The sequence below is a fragment of the Mixophyes fleayi genome, chromosome 4 (genome assembly GCF_038048845.1).
Source record: "Mixophyes fleayi isolate aMixFle1 chromosome 4, aMixFle1.hap1, whole genome shotgun sequence".
NCBI lineage: Eukaryota > Metazoa > Chordata > Amphibia > Anura > Limnodynastidae > Mixophyes > Mixophyes fleayi.
This window is the reverse complement of record NC_134405.1, coordinates 246989755-247006349: the sequence shown is the minus strand read 5'-3', so window position 1 is coordinate 247006349 and position 16595 is coordinate 246989755. Positions and strand designations below refer to the sequence as shown.

At 40.3% G+C, this 16595-nt stretch overlaps 1 protein-coding gene across 1 annotated transcript in view; it reads right to left on the bottom strand.

Annotated features, from left to right (window-relative positions):
* SH3TC2 (SH3 domain and tetratricopeptide repeats 2) overlaps window positions 1–16595 on the bottom strand; it is a 64447-nt gene that overhangs the window by 37115 nt on the left and 10737 nt on the right. The window contains exons 3-7 of the mRNA XM_075209622.1: window positions 11638–11765; window positions 5841–5946; window positions 2978–3121; window positions 1677–1884; window positions 704–780 (exon numbers count right to left, since the gene is read on the bottom strand). Coding sequence (XP_075065723.1) covers window positions 704–780; window positions 1677–1884; window positions 2978–3121; window positions 5841–5946; window positions 11638–11765 — 663 coding nt within the window. The remainder of the gene's footprint in view (window positions 1–703; window positions 781–1676; window positions 1885–2977; window positions 3122–5840; window positions 5947–11637; window positions 11766–16595) is intronic.

The following is a 16595-nucleotide window of genomic DNA, read 5'->3' as shown; positions in this document are numbered from 1 at the left end:
TGCATATAAACATATATTCCCTTTTTTTCCCCTCTTTAACAGTTTTTATACAGTATCTTTACATAACAGCTCAGTACAATAAAAAAATGCTTTATTATTTAAAATATTTATATATATATATATTTTTTTTTTTTAAATATGACCCTATTTTTGTTTTTTATGGAAAGTGTAACTGGAAGCCCAAGGGGTATAGATGTTGCCTATAGCAACCAATCAGATTCTAGCTGTCATTTATATATACTATCATTTATATATCATTTAGCTATCATTTATTCTACAAAATGACAGCTAGAATGTGATTGGTTGCTATAGACAACATCTCCACTTTTTCAAACCCACAATTTAGTAAATCTACCCCCCAGTCCCACAGTGGCCTTACCACTGTCAGCCAGTATTACAGGGCAGCTGATTGATACCCAGACCCCCAGCAATACTGGTTGCCAGAAGTTTAATAAATTGCAGCAAGTGGAGATTTTCTAACTCATTAAAAAAAGGAGATGGAGTTCTATAATCTCAGCTAATATCTCCTAAAATGAATGTAAGAGTGCAGCAATGTATTTTTATCATTTATAATACAAAAACACTCTTCATACACTGAACTCCTATGAAATCCTGCTGTACAAAGGGAAATTGTGCTGCCGGTAATCGATATACACGGGTGTAACAATAGCAGGTCTGTGTGACGTACAGAAAGGAACTTTACCTATGGGCTGAGATGTAATGTTCCGGCAGTTCTGTTCCATCACGTTACAGGGTATTGGATAAGTTTTCAGAAACCATCTTAAGTAAACACACAAGATGTAGTCAGCTCTCTCTTTGTCAAGAAATAAATACATTCTACTAGCATCTACTTAATAATGGGCAAATCGGGATATAGAAACAAAGAAAATGGCATTAAGTCTACAGAGTCCATGGACTAATTAGTAACAAATATTGAAGTGCTCATCCAATGCACAAAGTATGGCTAACTGAGTATAATATCTAGTAGTGTTATGTGCATATTACATCTGGAAAGTGATTATATCCTTAAAATTGCACAAATCTGAAAATGTTTCTGTGTTGTGTGCAGGAAAGTAAATGTGAAAATACTGTCTACTATGTCTTTGGGTAAATACATTTATGTGGAGAAACAGTTCGCTTTTGCTCCCTTTCTCACAATAAACCACTTCTATCTGCAGTACGGAATGGGAGTGGTGCAGATGAAGGTGGGGGATGCACACATACAGGAGCAGACCTTGTATGGAAAGACATCCAGAACAATGGTGGTGCTTCAAATGGGCTGTTTGCTGCATGTAGCAGATACTGTCACAGGATAAACTGAAAGGCTTTTAAAAATGGGGTTAGTATGCCTTTAATAAAAATGGGTCGCATTATTAATGATTGAAGTAATCAGCTATATAGAAGGCATATGTATAGGATATTCTGGAAACAATTGCAATGCAAATAATAATTTGTAAAAATCATCATCATCATTTATTTATATAGCACCACTAATTCTGCAGTGCTGTACAGAGAACTCACGTCAGTCCCTGCCTCAAAGTTTTGCCTTCCACATAAAATAATATTCTTCCTTTCATATCTAAAAATGTGTGGCAATAATATAGTCTATTTTTCTGTGCACTTTAAAACTTGCACCTCTATGAAGTGTATTCACGAAGTCCTGGCAAATCACTTACTGGTAGAAGGGATGAGGCAGTGGCTCCACTGCTATAATGGACAATAAGCCACGTTCTCCGGTAGTCAATGACTGGCCTTCCCATGAAGATTCATCACCAATATCTTTCACATATACCACATCATTGACAGACACTGCTAGGAATTCTGGTTTCCCATCATCCACCTGTGCACCAGCATCATGAACCACAGCTCTTGCATAGAAGCACCCTACAGTCCGACAAATTAGAAAAGAAATTAGTTCTGCTGTTACTACAAATTGACACATGGAGGCGATCACAAAGCAGCAACCTAAGGAAAGGCTTCCTTGTTACAAAATGTCAGTCTTGAATGAAAAATATACACCTGATTAAAAAAAAAATATAAAAAAAAAATTATTACACTTGTCGAAGTCATATAATTGGATGAACAAAAGTATATTGGTTAATATTGTTTTATCGTGCGATTGCACTCAGTATGCCACGCTACACAGGGCATGGCGCTATCACGCGGTAAAATACGCACGCACACACTCGCACTATGACATTTAGTTATTTATATAAATTTCATATCTATATATTGATTCCATTCCACAGTGATTTATGAGCACATTGCATACTGTAGTTAGTGATGTTAAGGAATAAATACATAAACGGGATACTGACTGTAATGTATAAATAGACTAGATTAAACTGGTTTCTGGGAGGGAGAATCGTCTGGAATGTTGACCCTCAGCCTTGGAGGGGGTTGTTTGAACTAGCCTATGGCCTGTTTACACTGGACCCACCTGAAGTCTGGACCTATAGAAGCAAGCCACATCATCTGCATTGTTCTCACTGTAACACTGAGTGTATATAATAACAGCTCTCACTGGCACTGGCCTCATTCTACTCTGACCACAGTATTCTGGAGTGAAATACTGTCCGTAGGTACCAGTGGGAGCGTGGTATGTATTTATCTTTTGGTATTGGCTGTACTGTATTATAATCATGTATTGAATTGTTTAATTTTTTTGCATCTGCTAAAATAAATTACTTTGTGCCTTGGAAACACAACACAATCGCTTGGGCAATGCTTGTTTGAAAACGATAGAATTACTTTAATACACTCAATTTGGCCAACTCATCTATGCGCCAGCAGGGAGATCAAACCATATACTAGATTTCATTATTGCAATGTCACCTGTTCCTATTACCCATTAAAGATACACCTTTTTTTTTTTAAACATGTACTTATGGGGGAATACAAACTACTACTATGAAAGACCTAATTGTAGAGAAACAACAATCAGTCTGTGTAGCTTTGCCCCAATCCTGTTACTTACCTTCTTGTAGTAGCAAACCAAGATATAATGTTGCCAGCTCATCTTGATTTACAGATACTTCGATTTCAGTGTCTTCCACCAAGGCAGAGTTCAGCCAGTATCTCTCATCAAAAAGCAGGTGTTCCAGAGTGCAAGCCACAAAGCCTAGAGGTGCCACACAAACACACAACATTACCATATCTCACAGCAGAATTATGTAACAGGAGACCACAAGGGAAGTCCTCTTCTAGAACTATGCAGTTCTATTACTGAAGAGAAACCAAAATTAAAGTGATATCATCAATAATATATAGATAGATACACACAGACATAAATAATTTGGTATGGGACGTTGTAATGGAAGACATAGCAAGGAAATTAATTATATAAGAAAGTGTTTATAGCTAGGTTAATGGATTAAATATGTCCTGATTTAGTTTACAACATGAGCAGGACTCAAAAATATTTTATGTCCATGCGAAGGAACATGTTAATTGCAGCATCTAGTGTCACAACAGAAAGCTACGGTCCCAGGACAACTAGACATTTAGGGGGTGATTCAAATTTGCGTGATGTGCCTCTGGTACAATCACACCATAGAGATACACATCTTCCGCGAATCAGTACAAGGTAATACTTACAAGGCACTTTAACAATTGCATTATTTCATATTTACCAACTTTTCACACTTCATCTCTGGGAGATGAAGAGCACGGATGTAAGGGGTCAGGGCATGGAGAATCGCATCATTTTGGCCCTGCCCAAGCAACAAAATGATGCAAAAGCATAATTTTTCCGCAAGGGGTCGGGACAAAATGATTGAGTCACTCGCGTCATGGAGGTTTCCATCCTGTCCAATTCACTATGACTTGGGCAGGATGCGGGAGAATGGCCTGCTCTCCCGGGAGACCTACCTGGAATTCAGGAGTAGGCAAGTATGCATTATATTAATGCTAACACAAACAAAGCCAATGGGAATGAGCTACTTGCTCAAAGAGCCTATAAACTATTACATGTCTTTAAGATTACATACTACTGGAAAGTAAAATGAGTACATGTTAAAAGGAAGGTTGTCCTCCATGTATGTTTCCTCATACCAGCGTTATCACTGTGCATTCTTAGCAATATGATGACAGTAAAAATAGATTAGCATGCTTTTAAGTGGAAAATATTGCATATAAAGACACAGGCAATTAGTACCAGTAATTGTGTCAGGTGACCCCATCAATACATAAATTGGTAATATAACCATGTCCCTGCAATAGGAGGAAACAAATCCATCACCTAATAAAACAAGTTTCACAATCACCAATCATTTGCAAAAATGCACGTACTAAGGGTTATTTATTACTGTTGCTCAAAGATACAAATTGCACTAAAACCATAGCAAAAAGACATTAATTTTATCGGTCTATTTCAATGACAGTCAATATCCGATTGGTTGCTTATGATTTTAGTGCAGATTTGTGCCGTTGAGCAATGTTAGATAATCCTACTTGCTGAATTCACTAGAGAACTAATAAGATTAATCTGTATGCTTATACAAGGGCTACAAAATTGATTTTTGGATAGAAGACTAAAACTGCATACAACTAGACAGACCGAAGAACATACTATGATACTGAGATCATTATTTGTGATTAATTGGATGTGGTATCCATACTTCCCAACGGTCCAGATTAAAGGGCCGTAAAAGAGACGTGCTTACAAAACTGGGCGGCGTTTTCCTAAAAATGAGCAATTCTGGGTGGGAAGTGGATTGGAAGAAAGTGGGCATTTCTGGGCAAGGCTTACTTTTTCCCAATCCCGTGTATGTATATTATGTCTTAAAAAATGTTTTGGTTGTGTGACATGCAATTAATATTATGGATGCAATTAACTCTATACGTGTCATATGATCAGGATAAATTGCAGCACACTGTGAGCCTCCTAAACAATGAAGCAACAACAACAAAAAGCTTGTGCTCACCCAAACTGCTGTTCTATTTAAGAACGGCAGTTTTCCCCATTAAATGGCCAGTGCATTCAGTTACACAATTAGGTATGGGTTAACACAGGAGAAACCAGAGAGTTCATATAAAGACATACTACATATCGGGATGGCATTACCTTTCCTGTAACTATGGGGACCAGTAAAGCCGGAAAAGCTTCACTTGATCCTGGACCATGTCATGCCCCTATGTGCAAACTTTAACTGTGCATGTGCATTTCACTTGTAGCATTTGGCAACAGCGTTAGGCTGCAGGTGAAGAGTGAGAATATTTTGTAGAATAGGGAGGTCTTTGCCGTGGTTTCCAGAGCAACCTCAGCATATTAAATACCTGCGATACAACATTATATACTGTAACGTTATCCTGCGATACATACTGTTAACTATTGCAGTGTACAGAGCCCAAATAATAAGTAGACCCCTTAGTCTTATGTACAAGACTGTGTGCAATTAAACACTTCATATAGACAATGGATTTGTAACCATTTGTTTTCAATGAGGCGTGCTATATGTGCAAATTTTATAGGAAGTAAAATGTTATCATCTGATAGACAAATTATGTTGCAGTTTAAATTTATTTAACTAGATAAATGAATTCATACAAATCGCATGCGTCATGCAACTACTGCATTACATAATGATAATTTAAGACAAAAGACCAAAAAAAGAAATGCATTTGACTGGTTGGAATTACTTTATAAATCAATTGCGTGTGTAGTCCTAGCCTAACATTGCTCATATAGGCAAACCATTCCTGTGCATACAGGCTAGTAGCCATGGTTCTAATTCCTTGTCAACCTGTCAAACATCCAGTCACTAAATAATAACATAACAGATTTTCTCAATGCTCCATTTATAATTGCCTAACAAGATCGATCTCAGCATCCCCATTACCGAGTGAGAGATAAGTTGTAAACTTCCAGATTTCCTCTATAGTCTTGAAGGTGATAATGAAAACATCATTCTGTGCCTGGATGGAGACTAACCGGGCGGACAGCTCCTGTAATACAGTAGAGTGTAGAAAGCAAGTGGATATTTCCAGGAAAACCACACCGAAAAGCCATAACTTTCATATAGTATAATAGTGATATAGAATTGTATTAGACTTATGTTGGTCTTTACTGAACTACAATCAAGTTACCTTGTCATCTGTGTTTGTTTATTTCTGAATGTGATGTTCCTGGATTTTGTATTTGAATGATGAGAGAATTGTTACATTAAAAACATAACAGTGCATAAATATTTAGTGAGTTTATAAAAACAAAAATTCATGAATTTGAAGCTTTTATAAATCCTCATTGTGTTTCAACAAAAAGCGGTAAAACAAATACCCAGGAGGAAAGCAGCCAATTTAATGTCACAGGGAAAAAAGTTACCTCCTGAGTCTATTAATAGTAACTGAACAATTTCCCTGAATCGGACACACCAATGACGCAATCTACCAAATAAAGCTTCAGGTACCATATCTTGTAAGAAAGCATCTAATACAATCCAATTATTGGAAGATTATATCTACTGTGTTCTAGTTCAGTCTCTCGAGAATGATTGGGCAACACTGATGCAGAGACGGTAGAGTTGAAGTTGAATTGTACATGGGAGCAGCAATGTGTATCTTGGTTACTACATAATACACTTCAGTGAGCTTCTGAATATGAAACCTGCTTGGCAGTTGTGCCGTGGACTCTGGCCAATGTTTGTGGAATGTGTCCCACACTTGTTGACCTTTGTATTATACAATATATTACAGATTGATGCCTCTGCTGTAGACATTACTCTAATATTAATGCACAAAGAATGTTGGGGGTAAGGAGGACATTCCTAAGTAGTTTAGGATGTTTCATCATTGCCATTTAAAGAGACAACTTATAGTTAGGATTTAAATGTTCTGATGCAATCCACAAACACCCAATGTTTTCTCTCTAGTACATATCTTCCTTCCACAACCACTATCTGTTGGGGTCCCACAAGGATCTGTTCTCTGTCCTCTGCTTCCCAAGTCAATTTTCTCACCCTTAACTTAGCCCTCTGCTTTACCCTTTACATCCAGACTGTTGGCACAATGCACTATATGTTTACCTCCTTCCACCCCTTTCTCTAGATCACACCATCTATTTAGCCACAGTCTAAGAATGGTCATTGCCCAGCAACAGGTGTCAGGGTTGGATAACACATTCTTACAGGTAATTACGTGATGCAACTCAATACATGTGCACTTCCAACAATCACATGCAGTGTGACAATGAGTGTTTGATTCTGGGATTGCTTTTCCCAACAACTAGTACCCTCCTGAGACCCTTTACTACAATCATCCCCACTGTTCTGTACTGAACCCCACTCCCCTTTATCCTTTCACACCTAACCCACAACCTTCTCACCTTCTCCCACTCATCCCAACACTCAGTGCACCATAAGTATTAGAATGGTGTACTAGCAGATCATGCGATTCTAGCAATACAGGGGTTTCAGGGCAACATACTGGAAGGTTAATTAGCTGCTGACAAAATTATTGTTATGTGTGTGTTAGAGAATTTAGACTGTAAGCTCCAATTTTGCAGGGACTGATGTGAGTTACAAAAATTCTCTGTACAGCGCTGCAAAATTGGTGGTGCTATATAAATTGTGATGATGATAATGAAATGACTAATCTTAATTTTTTAACCTGTACCAATTCCCAATCGGAAATGGCCCTAAAGATATAGGAAGGGCTAAACCGGTCAGCAATGAAGTGTAAATCAAATACTTTACTTTTTAACCGATCTGCATGTGAACCCTGAACAATATACAGATGAAGCACAGTTTAGCATGACAAATAACAAGAAATCACGTTGTTCGAATACAGAAGGCAGAATTACTGCAATCTAGAATATGTGCAGTTTTGAGGGGCTGCCATATTCCACCAATGATCTCAGAAAAATGTGCTGCATTTGTAGAAAAACTATTAAGGGTAACATTTATGCTTATTTATGCTCTTTAGGTAAATATGTATTTATATTGAGGTCTTCGTGTGACTCAGATTGTAATATGATCCTATGTGCATCCTAAATGGATGATTCCCACAGTGGAAATAGCACCTGTTTTATTGCATTTACCATAATTGCTCTATTAAGTGGTTGATTTGAATTCCTCACTTAGAGAATTTTATGATAATTTATAACACATTTTACTTTTAATACTCTAGATTCAAATCAATTAGCAACTCTGAGTAACATTTTCATTTAACCTTTCTCTATAAACCAATGGCTCTCATTGATCCCTTTAGCCACTTTAACGTTATTTATAATATCACTTGAACATTACTGAATAAGTCATACAGCGGTACCCTTTTGCGCTACATAAATGGCTGCAATTTCTGTGCTTCCTTCCTCAATGTATTTATTACTTTCAAGCTTTATTACTAATACCCGTTTCACACAGTGGCATAGACCCAGGAATAACCCAGGTAGTGTGAATGGGATGACCCGAGTCATGTGACCCAGGTCCACAACCCTGGTCGTGACCAGGGTTATTCCCGGGTTGGAGCCAGATATGCTTCTGTGTGAAAGCTGTTCCCGGGTTATTGGACCCTGGTTCAGTTAAAAGAGGCTGATTTGGATGGGCTCAACTTGGTAATGCAGGGTAGACATGGTTACAGTGAGAAAGGCAGCGACCTGGGTTATTCCCGGCTCCATGCATCTGTGTGAAAGGGGTATTAAGGGTTGCAACATGGGTTGAATCCATGTTCATTATGCCGTGTCTGACCTGGGATGTTGGTGTGAAAGGGGTATTACTGTTTTTTTTACTCTGTAAAATTAGCAGTGATAAAAGAAGTGGACGTGATACCATGATCGCTTTGACATCACTTCTATACAGGGCCGTCTTTCCCATTGGGCACAATGGGCAGGTGCCCGGGGGCCCTGCAGCCCAGGGGGGCCCGTCGGAGGAAGCACAAAAAAACAACCTGAAAAAAAAGAAGAAAATACTTACCTTGCGGTCAGCTGGCGATCCGGCTCCCTCCATGGTCTCCTCCTCCGTGCGGCGCTCGCAGTGCATGTTGGGCGTAACGTCATCACGCTCGCCCGACATCCATTGCGGAGCGCGACAGAGGAGGAGACCATGGAGGGAGCCGGATCGCCAGCTGACCGCAAGGTAAGTATTTTCTTCTTTTTTTTCAGGTTGTTTTTTTTTGCTGCCTCCGACGGGCCCCCCTGGGCTGCAGGGCCCATGTATATAATCATTTTATTTTATTTTGTATATATAGGGGCCCCGGTGCACTGCTGTGCCCGGGGGCCCAAGATGTTCTTAAGAGGGCCCTGCTTCTATATTCCCATCCTTCCTGCATTGCCAGGCCAACAGACGTGTCAGTTAGAATCATGCTACTGGCTGTTACTGGGGGAAGGAAAGGGGCAGGCTTGGATTCAGTTTGGTTTTGAAAAAGGAAGTGTCTGAATCTGATCACACTGAAAAATGGCTGGATTAGAGCCAAAGCACAAACCGAAACCACAATTTGCTAGGTACATCCCTACTTTTAATTGCCTATCACTAATTAACTAAAACTGAAATGCAGATGCTTGCAATCTGTTTGCAAAATAAAGTGCCAGGAAATGTATAATCTTCACACTGCAATCAAAGCAAGAGAAGTGGTAATGTGCAGTAATCCATATATTTAAGTGAAACATTCTTACTGATGTGAATCTCAGATAGTCTTATCTTACATATGAAAGCCCTTGCTTACCATTTAATGGGCTGTGAAGTAGAAGAGGGACAGATGAGATGCATTAACCAGTGGAAGCACAAGAATTGGGGATGGTCTGTGAAGAAGTGGAGGCATCTTATGTAAATGTAATGGGAGTGTTACCAGCTGCAAGAAGCATACTGTATGGTCAGTGGAAGGCAATGACTGCCCGTGTCATTGTGCCATTTAAGGTTCAGCTACAGGATAATGGGCATATTTCATTGATTAATTATTTGAAGATTAGGTAATACAAGAGAGTACAATCAGTGCTCGAAGTGAGGCAGTATATGCTGATATGACATACCGGCACTTCTCTGCCCCACTTCTTCACAGCCAGAACTGGTGGTAAGCGGGGAAGACAAGGTGGTGGCGCACCATCCCTGAGAGGCGTTCCTCCTTCTTCCCCTCTTGTCCACGCATCCGACGGCAGCGACTCCTTGGTTCTCTCTGCTCCATTCTAACTGACTGTAGGGACGTGATGACGTCACACCCGATGGTCACCAAGAATAGAGCAGGGAGCAGAGAGGAGCCAGAACACAGAAGAGAAGAAGAAAAAGAGGAAGAGATGAAGACAGAAGAAAGAAGATCATAGAAAGGTAAGTAGAGAACGGAGGGGGGCAGAGTGATGAATGAGAGCACAGGTTGATGATGGAGGGGGGTAGAGTGTCATTATGAAGGTGGGGGAACAGTGTCATGATGGCGGTGAGGCACAGTGTGATGATGGAGGGGTAAAAGTGTGAGTTAACCAATAAAAGGGAATAATAGGAGCAGGAACAGGGATAGAGAGGATTAAAGAGAAAGGGAGAAATGAGAGAAGCAGGATGTGAGGCACAGAAGAAAGTAGGTAGGGAGGGAGAGAGGGGGATACCTGCAATGAAGATAGGGGCACATAGCAACAGAGAAAGGAAACAGATAAGGAAAAGATAAAGGGTAACATCGAAGATATTATACCTCTCAACTTTGGCTTTCTATGGCATTGGAAAAAGGGGGCATGACCAAACTGCTTTGGCGTGTGGCCATTCCTGTAGAGGGGTGGACACGTCAAGTGCTGGCATGTCACATCCTCTGTGGGTGTGACTTGTGGTTCAGAAGCACTAGGCTGCTCCCAACCTCTCTTCTCTTCCTAAAGACACCCTTGAATTGCTGCACACACCATAGGCAGGTGTGTGCAGCAACTATTCATCACAGTAATGTCTGGTGTCATACCTCCCAGCTTCTCGGGAGATGTCAGGACAGTTGGGAGGTATGACATTTAGCCAGGACCTCTGTCACTCCTCTTTGGCACTCTCAATTCTCCCCATAGCAGGCGAGATTAGACAAAGCGGGCATGACTCATTAAGGAAAGTAAAGCAAAACAAATGGGTAACTGTTCACCTGGGCAAAACCATGTTGCATTGGAGGGGGAGGTAAATTTAAATTTGGAGATAGATTTATTGTTGGGGTAGGGCATGTCCTAGATTAACTTTAAATTTCAGTGTACAAATAAAGATTTTTAACTATTTGTGTGCTACGAGAAAAAGCAGCCAGTATTTTCCTGCAAAATAATAAACTCATTTCTACCCCTTACATGGTTTTGTCGTAGAGAAAACGTACTCCATTTTTTACCTTTCTTCCCTTAATGAATCAGGCCCAGAAACTTTATGGTTTTCAATTAGGGACAAAGACAGATTTCTCCTTAGAGACCAGGCAACGCATTATCTTGCATTACTCCGGGGCGAAAAAACAGACTGCTTAAAGCTGACATCTGAGGGTTACAGATTTGCACCATTTTATTTAATATACCTCATACAATAAGCCTCCTCCCCTCCCCCCCAAAAATAAAATAAAAAAATCACATCATTCATATCAAACAAACTAATGCATGTGAATTGTAGATATTGGTATCATAAGCATTCACCAATATAAATGATTTTGAACTTTAAGAAGTACATTTGTACAGTATAGGACCTATATATATATATATACCTATATAGTATATACCTTAAAGAGCAACAGAGTTTCTTTATTATCATTTTCAAGCGCCCACAGAGTCTTCCTAGCCACCTCCTGCAGAGAGACATTAGGGCCCAGGGTGGAGCGTTTCAGGATGGAAAAGGACAGGGAGATTTCTGTAGAAAACAGGAAGGGCAGAAACAGGAGGGGAAACAAGCAGTGTTTACTTGGTACTTGGTAACTGTGCTGTGACAGACAAAATACCTGGAGCGAATAATAACACAGTAATATCAATACTGTACAAGATCTTACCAGAGGTCTATAATAAATTCATTAGCCTGTGGAGCTTGCAATCTGTTTTACAGATGTACTTCCATATCCCTGTGTCTTGTACATAATGTAGTTTATTACTATGCTATGAGCCTATACATTTGCAGCTCTTGTATGATGATTACGTTAGCTGCATCCTGTCATTGTTGCTAAAGTAATTGATAATCCACATAAATGTTGCAGGAAGTGCTTCTTTTGGGTCCCCTTTTACTGTAAGTGATGTAGCCTGAGATGATTTAAAGGTTAATTTGCATACACTTATCTACATACATTTTATGTATTTGGGTTTTTTTACGCTTCTATGCATATTTCACTTACCAACTATGTATGGGAACTTTCTCTGCTTAAATAAAATCTACATATACAGTGATACTCAGTGGTAAAATCTTCATTAAAAAATGCGATAAATGTTGGCTGTATCTAAATTTATTTGCTTATATCCTTTTATTACATAGTTGCTATAGGAAATATTTTAAATCCTATTAAGGTTTACACAGTTATTATTGAATTGCGGGTATTGCATTGATTTGCAATGTAAAGCCTGGAGTCAAGATAAATCGTGCCAGACATTTTGCCACCATTAATGTGTCCTTGCAACAAAAATCAAGTAAAAAACAAACATTTTTTAGGAAATAAACACTGCAAAACCATAGTTGTATAAGTGTTCACATCCCATACAATAATGCTCTTAATTATTATAGCAGTGAGTCTATTTGAATAAGTCTCTCTAAACTACACACACTTGGGCCTTGAAATTCTATATCACACACTTCCCTGCAGAAAAGTTCAAGGTGCATCAAATTGTGAGGGGATCTTCTGTGCACAGCCCTCTTAAGGAAATTCACAGGTTTTCAATGAGATTGAGATCTGAGCTGTGATTTGGCCATTCCAAGACAGTGATCTTCCTTTACTGAAGCCATTCCTTGTTTGACTTGGATGTGTGCTTTGGATCGTTATCATGTTGAAATGTGAAATTCTTCTACATTTCCAGTTTTCTGACAAAAGTCAAGTTTTGTGTCAAAATGGCTTGATATTTGGAGCTACTGGTTATACCCTCTATCCTGACTAGAGCCCCTGTCCCAGCTGAAGATAAGCATCCCCAAAGCATGATACTGCCACCACCATCAGTAGGTATGGTGATACTTGGGTTATGAGCTATGTTGTCATCGCACCTAACAAATCTTGTGGAATTAAGGCCACAAAGTTCATCCTTGGTCTCTTCAGACCAGATAACATTTTCCCATATGGTTTGGCATGATTCAATGTATTTTGTACAAAATTTAGACAGTCTTGGATGTTCTTTTTTGGGAGAAATGTCTTCTGTCTTGCCATCCTACCCCATAGCCAAAACATATGCAGAACACGGGAGATGTCATTACATGCAGGGAGTGACCATTCCTGTCAGAAATTCCTGCAGCTTCTTCAATGTTGCCATAGGCCTCTTGGTAAATTCTAGAGATGGGCGGGTCCGGTTCTCCGAGAACCGAACCCACCCGAACTTTGGGTATCCGAGTACCGAGCTGAGCAGCTCGGTACTCTCCCGCCCATTCCGAATCCAAATCGAGGCCGAACGTCATTGTGACGTCGTCGGATCTCGGGACTCGGTTCTCGCGATACTTCAACTTTATAAATACACGCCTCCACAGCAATCCATCGCCATTTGACAGAGGGAGAGAGCAGGGTGTAGTCATAGGCTAATTAGAGCAGGGACAGAGAATACCATATTGTTCTTGCAATTGCTCTAACCAAAATCGCTAGTGCAGAGAGGAGGATAGAGGTTTATTATTTTTTCTTCATATTTGGCACTCCCCAGCGCTTTTGGGGTGTCCCCCATAATTGTGCATTAATATTTCTGGCTGTCAAAAGTCATATCTGTCAGCAGTATCTACTAAATAATTTGTAGCACACCTCAGTATTTTTGGGGTGTCCTCCCTAATTGTGCATTAATATTTCTGCCTGTCAAAAGTCATATCTGTCAGCAGTATCTACTCAATAATTTTTAGCACTCCTCAGTGTTTTTGAGGTGTCCTCCCTAATTGTGCATTAATATTTCTGGCTGTCAAAAGTCATATCTGTCAGCAGTATCTACTCAATAATTTTTAGCACTCCTCAGTGTTTTTGGGGTGTCCTCCCTAATTGTGCATTAATATTTCTGGCTGTCAAAAGTCATATCTGTCAGCAGTATCTACTCAATAATTTTTAGCACTCCTCAGTGTTTTTGGGGTGTCCTCCCTAATTGTGCATTAATATTTCTGGCTGTCAAAAGTCATATCTGTCAGCAGTATCTACTCAATAATTTTTAGCACTCCTCAGTGTTTTTGGGGTGTCCTCCCTAATTGTGCATTAATATTTCTGGCTGTCAAAAGTCATATCTGTCAGCAGTATCTACTCAATAATTTTTAGCACTCCTCAGTGTTTTTGGGGTGTCCTCCCTAATTGTGCATTAATATTTCTGGCTGTCAAAAGTCATATCTGTCAGCAGTATCTACTCAATAATTTTTAGCACTCCTCAGTGTTTTTGGGGTGTCCTCCCTAATTGTGCATTAATATTTCTGGCTGTCAAAAGTCATATCTGTCAGCAGTATCTACTAAATAATTTTTAGCACTCCTCAGTGTTTTTTGGGTGTCCTCCCTAATTGTGCATTAATATTTCTGGCTGTCAAAAGTCATATCTGTCAGCAGTATCTACTCAATAATTTTTAGCACTCCTCAGTGGTTTGCGCTCAGAATGGATTCAAAGCAGTCCACATATGATCTAAATGAGCAACCAGGTTCTGTCACCAGTCCTGATGTTAGTGTTCCCAGTACGTCATCTGGCCAAGGCGATGTCAAACAACAGAGTGTTTTCAAATTAGTGCAAAAAACAAAAACCAAAAAAAAATTTACTGTATTGAAGCGAAAAAGAAGTGTAACTGAGCAAAAGTTAAGTGACGATAAAAAAAAAATTGCAAGCATGCCATTCTACACACGCAGTGGCAAAGAGAGAATGAGGCCTTCACCTTTGGCTATTAGTGGCAGATCCCAAAAAGTTACCCAGGCTACAATTGGTGCACAACTACTGTTACGCGTCAAAGCTGAGCTGCAAGATACCAGTGAGGCATTACAGGAGAATATTTGCTCTGATTCACAAATGACAACAATCCCTGTGGAGAGTCCATCCAACAGTGGGATGTCTAATCGTGAGCATTCTGCTGATGTGTGCCTTAATAGCCCGAGTGTAGCCGGTGATACCCAAATTGAGGATGCCACTTTGGAATTAGAAGAGGATGAGGGGGAGATTTGTGTAGGCGACGAGGGCGCTAATGAGGATGTTGATGAGGATGAGGTTGTTTGTGTAAGTCCTGCACCAGTGGCAGCAGTTCTGGCACGTGACAAGAAAAAGGCCATTGTCATGCCTGGGCATAAAACAAAAAAATCCACTTCTTATGTGTGGAATTATTTCTACCCAAATCCAGACAACAATTGTATAGCCATTTGTAGTGTATGTGAAGCCACAGTCAGTCGAGGGAGGGACCTTAACCATCTTGGAACCTCGTCTATGTTACGCCATTTAACGAGAGTTCATGGCAAAGTGTTGGGAAAAGCTGAAAGTTCTTCCCAAAAGAATACAAGCACTCCCTCATCAGCTAAGACCCTCCGCTCACCGACATACCGACGGCTACAAAATACACCCACCACACCATCCTCATCAATATCCTCAGTAGCGCTCGGAGTTAGCCCGGCATCCCACTTAAGGCTGGATGACTCCGGCACTATTATTGATTCCTCTGAAGAAAGCGTTAGTCCTGCTGCTGCTGTTGCTGCTGCTGGGGGTGAATCGTCATCCCAGAGGCAGGTGAATAAAATGAGCAGTCCTACATTTCAGCAATTAACTGTGAAACAATCATTTGCGAGGGGAAGCAAATATGACAGCAGTCACCCAGTCGCCAAGCGAATCACAGACGCCATGGCTGCAATGTTAGTGTTAGATCTGCGTCCAATCTCCACAATAAACGCAGCTGGTTTTTCACAGTTAATTGAGGTTTTGTGTCCGCGTTACAGAATTCCATCGCGACACCATTTCTCCCGTAAAGCTATTCCACAACTATACCAAAAAGTGTGTAAAAATGTAGAGATTGCGCTGAAAAATGCCATTCTGCCCACTGTTCACTTAACCACAGATATGTGGACAAGTGGAAGTGGCCAAACCAAAGACTATATGACTGTGACAGCCCACTGGGTTGGTCATTCACCTTCACCAGCAGGAACAGCAGCAGCATGTACACCACTACGTAACATTTGTCACAGGCAGGCCACTCTTTGTATCACCGGCTTCACTAACAGGCATACGGCTGACAATTTGTTACGCAAACTGAGAGATGTGATTGATGCATGGCTTATACCACTCGGACTCTCCCCAGGGTATGTCATTTCAGATAACGCCAACAATATAGTGCGAGCATTACAGCTGGGTGATTTCCAACATATTCCCTGTTTTGCTCACACCATCAACTTGGTGGTGCAGAGCTTCCTACGAAATAACCGTGAGGTGCAGGAGATGCTTTCGGTGGCCCGTAAAATTTCAGGCCATTTCAGGCATTCAGCCACAGCATGTAGGAGATTACAGCAGCTCCAAGAGCAGTTTAACTTGCCCTGCCACCAACTTAAGCAAGAGGTGGTAACTCGGTGGAATTCCA